Consider the following 7,734-nt stretch of genomic DNA (forward strand, 5'->3'; position numbering starts at 1 on the left):
ATTGTATAAGAAAGTATTCGAGTGTGGAAAGTGTTCAGTATGTCCTCCAGCAGTCTAAGCCTATAGCAGCATAACTACAGAAATAACTCTCTGGATAACCTAGCCTTTTAGATGGAGGCATGATGGAGGCCGGGCAAGGGAGAGCCGTCTTTACCGACTGTACACTCCACCTCCTTCTACTCCCCCACTTGTCCAGATCTGGGCTAACATCATATTTTAACCATAGACAAGGTGTCTGCCTCATGGACTAAAGCTGGGAGCTGGTTCCACAAGAGAGGAACCTGATAGCTAAAAGATCTGCCTCCCATCCTATTTTTAGATATTTTGGGAACCACCAGTAAACCTGCAGTCTGAGAGCAAAGTGCTCGGTTAGGAATGGATAGAACAATCAGATCACTGATGTATGATGGAGCTTGAATATTAGCAGTTTTACATGTGAGAAGGAGGATTTTAAAATCTATTCTGAATTTAACAGGCAGCCTATGTAGGGAAGCTAAGACAGGAGAGATATGATGTCTCATTTTAATTCTCATCAGAACTCTAGCTGCAGCATTTTGGACAAGCTGAAGACTCTTAACTACATTCTGTGGACTTCCTGAGTGTAATGAATTCTAGTAATCCAGTCTTGATGTAATAAATGCACGAACTAGTTTTTCAGCATCACTCCTGGAAAGGATGCTTCTAATCTTAGCAATATTCCGAAGGTGGAAAAAGAAAATCCTACAAACCTTCAAACCTTCCTACAAAGCTTCATACCGTTTCGAACTGTCTCGCTTCTCCTCACCAGTTTTAAAGCGTTTTGCCAGAGATTTCATCAAGAAATCCCATCCATTTGGTGGCGCCATCTTCCTGAGTGCTTGTGTGTTTCTAGCGTGGTTCCACTTCGTCTTTTATAGCGAACTTATAGTTCATGTGACTAGAACTAGAATCGTGCAGTACGTGCACTAATCGTACAAGTGCAGTACGTGGCTAGAGGCGCGCAGGTTCACACGCGTTAAACTAAAACAGCGGCATCCTACAGGGCAGGGCCATGATGTAGGTGAAAGCCGGTGTATAAATGACAAACAAGGCTTGGGCGCCCCCCAGGCGGTAAGTCATCAAGTATTTACCGCCCGACGAGAAAATTTAGCGCCATTGGCGCTCAGGTGCTTTATAGGTCCACCCCTGCCCTAGCAATCGCAGACGGGACCATGTCCAGGGACACGAGGTACGGAGGGATCCTCCCCATGAGAAGAAGGTCGACCGAGGCGCTCATGTCCCGACCATAGTCGGCCAGGCAAGCGGTCATCATCTGTGTATGAGCATAATCAACATTCACAAAGGAACGCAACTCATTCACAGCTGAAGTTGTTTTACGCAAAATGTCGCTATGAGTGTTGAGTACCACCATAGTTTGTTTTTCAGACATGCCCAGCTGTCTCAGGGCGCGTCGCTGCTGCAGTTTCTGCTTACACAGATCCGGGTATTCTCTGCTAAGCTCATCAACGTGCATGTCGACGAACTGTGTGAATCTCAACCGAGTTGACTGCGTAGAATGGGAAGTTTAAAAGATTCCCAATTGCATTACCAACTGAGAAAAGTCCGTCCAGGAAACGCTTTGGTCTTCTGCTGGTACCAGAAAGTTCACTGTTAGAAACTGTGTACTTAAGTGCCTGCTTAAGAATGTGACTGACATCAGCTACTGCATGCTGTGTCATGGTACGAGTCCAATGTTCCCCCGTTTTTGAGAGGTTGCCGAAGGCATTCTTCATCTTATCAGTACACGCCATAGCGGGGTCGAATTTGACGAAGATCTTTTGCGTAAATAAACGATAGTCATTAGTAGACCTGGGCGGTCTCGAAGTGCGATACCCGAAGAGGGCCCAGGTTCGTACAGATGCGTTAGAGGTAGCCGGTGATGGGTACCAACTGCAGTTGATAGCAGCCCGAAACACGCTACTAACAAAACGTATTCTACCAGACGCTGTAGGTTGTAGTGTGGCGCGGCCTTGCGAGGGTTCGGCGCAGGTGGAGGCTCCGAAGGGCCCTCGTTCGACGCGCAGGAGCAGTCAGAGAGATCGGGGTCAACCAGTGGTGGTACAGGGCACCGGACCCCCTCGCCATCGGTAGGTGAGTCACCAACCTCTGGGCTAAAGGTCACCAGCGCCTGCTGTAGCGCAGTAACGTCAGCGACGTCATCAGCCTGTCCTTCGGCAGGGGGACTCCCCACCGCAAGGTTCTGAGCTTCAACCGGAGTATCAGCTTCACCCTCAGTCCCCCCTTTGGCAGGTGGTTCCCACCGCAGGGTGCGGAATCTCAGCTGGTGTCTCACCGCAACCACCAACTCCCACTATGGTAGGTGTTTTCCCCACCTCCGTGTGGGGTGGTGTTACAGACTCTCTGGATGTCACTGACCTTACTGGTAATGGATTGACCAACCAGGTTGACGGTTCCGTTGACTTTGTCACCGCCTGAACCTGTAATGAGGTGCCCAAGGGACGCCAAGGGCGTCGGTTGGGTCGCCTCATTTTGAAGTGTCCAATCTTTAAATGAAATGCCGGCGTCAAGGCGTTGTAACAGGTCTCCTCCCACTACGAATGGAAGCTTTTCGATGTTAGTCACAAACACTGGATGGCTCATGGACATGTCTCCCACTGTGAAGTTGATGGATACCACATCCGACAAGGATCCTCGATCTGCAGAGAACGGTTGGATCTGCCTAATGCAGGTTGTGAGTCCTATGACGCGACCCTGTGCAGCTGCAACAATACGGACCTGCTCCCAGAGAGAGCTGGACATGATGGTATAATCTGAACCCGTGTCCATGAGAGCCTCACAGTCCAGTACCCCCTACAGGGTCACCGAAATGTGAGGTTTATTCGAAGGACCACGTCGGGTGATACTGCAGAGAACTCTTCTTGGAGGTTTAATCGGTTTGCTAGGTCTGGTTTCAGGTTCTGTGGGTTTTAGAGTGCTAGCGCCAATAGAAGCAACCACAGCAGGTCTCACCGTTACATATTCTTTGGGTAAAACCAACTGAGTCCAAGATATTACTAAAGGCAACATTGAGGCTATCATTTTCAATGTCCACATGAATGTTAAAATCCCCCACTACAATGACCTTATCAGTATTTAGCACCAAAATAAGACAAAAAAATCAGAGATCTGATCCAAAAACTGAAGAGTACGGGCCTGGTGGACGATATAAAACTACAGACAAATATCAGACCAGACAACTTTTTTCCAGTCTTCAACTGTCCAGTTTTGGTAAGCTGGTGCAAATTGTAGCCTTTTTTTCCTATTTGTAGTGGAGATGAGTGGTACCCGGTTGGGTGTTCTGCTGTTGTAGCCCATCTGCCTCCAGGTTGTGCGTGTTGTGGCTTCACAAATGCTTTGCTGCATTCCTCGGTTGCAACGAGTGGTTATTTCAGTCAAAGTTGCTCTTCTATCAGCTTGAATCAGTCGGCCCATTCTCCTCTGACCTCTAGCATCAACAAGACATTTTCGCCCACAGGACTGCCGCATACTGGATGTTTTTCCCTTTTCACATCATTCTTTGTAAACCTTAGAAATGGTTGTGGGTGAAAATCCCAGTAACTGAGCAGATTGGGAAATACTCAGACCGGCCCAACAACCATGCCACGCCCAAAATAGCTTAAATCACCTTTCTTTCCCATTCTGACCTTCAGTCTGGAGTTCAGGAGATGGTCTTGACCAGGACCACACCCCTAAATGCATTGATGCAACTGCCATGTGATTGGTTGATTAGAAAATTGCATTAAGGAGAAGGTGAACAGGCGTTCTTAATAATCCTTTAGGTGAGAGTAAGTATGAATGTGAAGTTCTATCGATCGGTAATTCACATCATGTTTCTGTGTTTCCTACAGATGTTCAACAGCTGGTGCTGGTTAAAGAAGAAGCTCCTGAGGAACAAAGTGCAGGTGTGGACCAGAAAGACCCAGAACACATCCACATGAAGGAGGAACAAGAGGAAAAGTGGACCAGCCTGGAGGGAGAGCAACTCCATTTGGAGGAGAAAACTGATGCTGCCAGGTTTCCATTCACATTGGCTTCTATAAAGAGTGAGGATGATGAAGAGAAACCACTGTTCTCACAGCTTCATCAGCAGCAAGTAGAAGACAAAGAAGTTCCAACCAGTAGCTCAGCTCACCAGATGACAGCAGAAACTGGTGGAAGAGCAGAACCTAGCAGGAACCAAGATCTGAACCATCATGAACAGACATCTGATTCTTCAGAAACTGAAATGAGTGGAGATGATGAAGAGGGTGATGATGTGAATCTAGACTCTGAGCTGTCAGACTCTGGGTCTGAAACTGGAGAAGAAGACAGTGACTGGAATGAAAGCAGGTCTTCTGATTCACATGTTAGGACTGTCAACAAGTCCTTTAGCTGCCCTGAGTGTGGTAAACAATTTCTCCACAAGAGGTCTCTCCAGAAACATGTAAGAGTGTCAGGTCATTCAGCAATAATGTCTTCAAGCTGTTTGGTCAAAAAGAAATGTGTTAGAGTGAAGCAACATGCAGACTCATGCAAGAAAGTCCAGAAAGAACTAAAATCATTTAGTTGTGATGACTGTGGAGAAAGATTTAGTGCAATGTGTGATTTAAACGTTCACACGAGAGTCCACACAGGAGAAAAATCTTTTGCCTGTGAGACCTGTGGTGAAAGATTTAGCCAAAAGGCAGCTTTAAACAAGCACATGAAAGCCCACACAGGAGAAAAACCTTTTGCATGTAAGCTCTGTGATAAAAGATTTAGCCTTAAGACACAATTAAATAGTCATATGAGAGCCCACACAGGAGAAAAACCTTTTGCCTGTGAGCTCTGTGAAAAAAGATTTAGCCTTAAGATACAATTAAACAGGCACATGAGAGTCCACACAGGAGAAAAACCTTTTGCCTGTGAGACCTGTGGCCGAAGATTTAGTAGAAAGGGAGATTTAAACAGTCACATGAGAGTCCACACAGGAGAAAAACCTTTTGCCTGTGAGACCTGTGGCCGAAGATTTAGTGGAAAGGGAAATTTAAATAGTCACATGAGAGTCCACACAGGAGAAAAACCTTTTGCCTGTGAGGTCTGTGGTAAAAAATTTGCCCACAAGGTAAGTTTAAACTATCACAAAAGAGTACATACAGGAGAACAACCTTTTCCCGGTGAGCTCTGTGATGAAAGATTTGACTATAAGACAGCTTTAAACATTCACATGAGAGTCCACACAGGAGAAAAACCCTTTGCCTGTGAGACCTGTGGCCGAAGATTTAGTCAAAAGGGACATTTAAACAGTCACATGAGACTCCACACAGGAGAAAAACTTTTTGCCTGTGATACCTGTGGCCGAAGATTTAGTCGAAAGGGAAATTTAAACAGTCACATGAGAGTCCACACAGGAGAAAAACCTTTTGCCTGTGAGCTCTGTGGTCAAAGATTTAGCGAGAAATATGGTTTAAACAGGCACATGAGATTCCACAGAGGAGATAAACCTTTTGCCTGTGAGCTCTGTGGTCGAATGTTTAGAGTGAAATATAGTTTAAACATTCACATGAGAGTCCACACAGGAGAAAAACCTTTTGCCTGTGAGCTCTGTGGTCAAAGATTTAGCGAGAAATATGGTTTAAACAGGCACATGAGATTCCACAGAGGAGATAAACCTTTTGCCTGTGAGCTCTGTGGTCGAATATTTAGAAAGAAATATAGTTTAAACAGTCACATGAGATTCCACAGAGGAGAAAAACCTTTTGCCTGTGAGCTCTGTAAAAAAAGATTTTGCCTTAAGACACAATTAAACAGTCATATGAGAGTCCACACAGGAGAAAAACCTTTTGCCTGTGAGTCCTGTGGCCAAAGATTTAGTCAAAAGGGAAGTTTAAATAGTCACATGAGAGTCCACACAGGAGAAAAACCTTTTGCCTGTGAGCTCTGTGGTCGAAGATTTAGCGAGAAATATAGTTTAAACAGTCACATGAGATTCCACAGTGGAGAAAAACCTTTTGCCTGTGGGCTCTGTGGTCAAAGATATGGCTATAAGACAGCTTTAATCATTCACATGAGAGTCCACACAGGAGAAAAACCTTTTTCCTGTGAGCTCTGTGGTCAAACATTTAAATATAAGGCAACTTTAAACTATCACGTGAGAGCCCACACAGGAGAAAAACCTTTTGCCTGTGGGCTCTGTGGTCAAAGATATGGCTATAAGACAACTTTAAACTATCACATGAGAGTCCACACAGGAGAAAAACCTTTTGCCTGTGGGCTCTGTGGTCAAAGATATGGCTATAAGACAGCTTTAAACTATCACATGAGAGTCCACACAAGAGAAAAACCTTGTTGCCTGTGAGACCTGTGGTCAAAGATTTAGGGGCAAGACAGTTAAACTGTCACATTTGAGTTCACACACGACTCAATGAATTCTTTTGAAAGTGATTGATGGAAAAAATCCGATCTACACACACACACAGATATATATGTGTGTGTGTGTGTGTGTGTGTGTGTGTGTGTGTGTATATATAAATATATATATACACACACACACACACAATGTACATATTTATATATATATATATATATATGTATATGTATACACACACACATATATATATCTGTGTGTGTGTGTAATTGATTGATTGAAACGTTTATTTGAACATAAGACAAAATATTTTTTTTTAAATCAATGAACATAGTAGAAAAGAAAATATATACCAAGAAAAAAGAAGTCCAAAGGGAGTAAGAAGAAGCAAGTTCTTATTCAATCCCACCCCCTTGTCCCACATTACTTATTTACTTTATTACCATTTATACATACATATATACTGTTGCAAGTTCCTGCGGGTCAGAAACTGTGGCGAGAAGCGAGGTCCACAGAAGGGTCGCAGAGATAAGGGATCAGAACTTGCTTCTGGGAGCAAAATTGGGCAGAATGTCAAGAAGTGTCTGACCGAGCCAGCAGCAGGAGAGGTGGAACTGAAGGAGGCAGACTGAAAAGAGCTTATCAGGAGACGACAGGCCTTCATGAAGAATCCTGGACTTCGGAAGAAACTGAAGATCAGTTGCAAAGATGACACTAAATGGCTTGTGTTAAGCTAAAAAGTCTTCATGAAGAATCCTGGACTTCAGGAGAAGCTGCAGATCAGTAGCGAAAATGACACCAAATGTCTTGTGTGGAGCTAAAAAGTATGAAACTGACAAGTGACCCCATTGTCTTGCTGTCATGTGATAATGATAAATGTGTAATTGGAAAACTTTTACTTTATCTAGGCTGCCCCAAGAAGAGAATAAAAAGAGCAGCTAGGAGTAGAGAGGAGACAAGATTTTGCGGCAGTCGACAGTGAGAGACAGAGCAGATTTGGGATAGAAGAGGTCATCCTCCGTCCTCTGGACAGAGAACAACAGGTCAGTTTTTGGGGAGAGAAGGAGAGAATCATACCTAGAGTTAGAGTGACCAGTTAGTGTTGACGCAAGTCAACCATTTACTCTTATGAAGATTTTAGCATTAGCATCCCCCACAGGGGATAGGTTAGTTTTATATTTACTCGTTTTTTGTATTTTTGCCATTTTTGAGACAGAGAGTCAGTGAGCGTGTGTTAGAGGGTATTAACCTGAAGCTGAAGAAGACAGAGTTGGTGTAAGCCAACTCATTATTCTTAGTTCATTATTAGGATTAGCATTTCTCCTTGGGGGAAGTGATCAGTCTTATATCTACCCATTTTTTGTATTTTTTAATCTTGTAATAAACTTTTT

The 7,734-nt window shown here is 44.1% G+C and overlaps 1 protein-coding gene across 1 annotated transcript in view; it reads left to right on the forward strand.

The window, feature by feature from the left end:
- Positions 1-6,504, forward strand: part of LOC129154100 (zinc finger protein 585A-like) — a 29,799-nt gene extending 23,295 nt beyond the window's left edge. The window contains exon 3 of the mRNA XM_070548430.1: positions 3,867-6,504. Within this exon, the coding sequence (XP_070404531.1) occupies positions 3,867-6,334 (2,468 nt within the window). The 3' untranslated portion in view covers positions 6,335-6,504. The remainder of the gene's footprint in view (positions 1-3,866) is intronic.
- The last annotated feature ends 1,230 nt before the right edge of the window (positions 6,505-7,734 follow it).

The sequence above is a fragment of the Nothobranchius furzeri genome, chromosome 2, assembly GCF_043380555.1.
Source record: "Nothobranchius furzeri strain GRZ-AD chromosome 2, NfurGRZ-RIMD1, whole genome shotgun sequence".
Taxonomy (NCBI): Eukaryota; Metazoa; Chordata; class Actinopteri; order Cyprinodontiformes; family Nothobranchiidae; genus Nothobranchius; species Nothobranchius furzeri.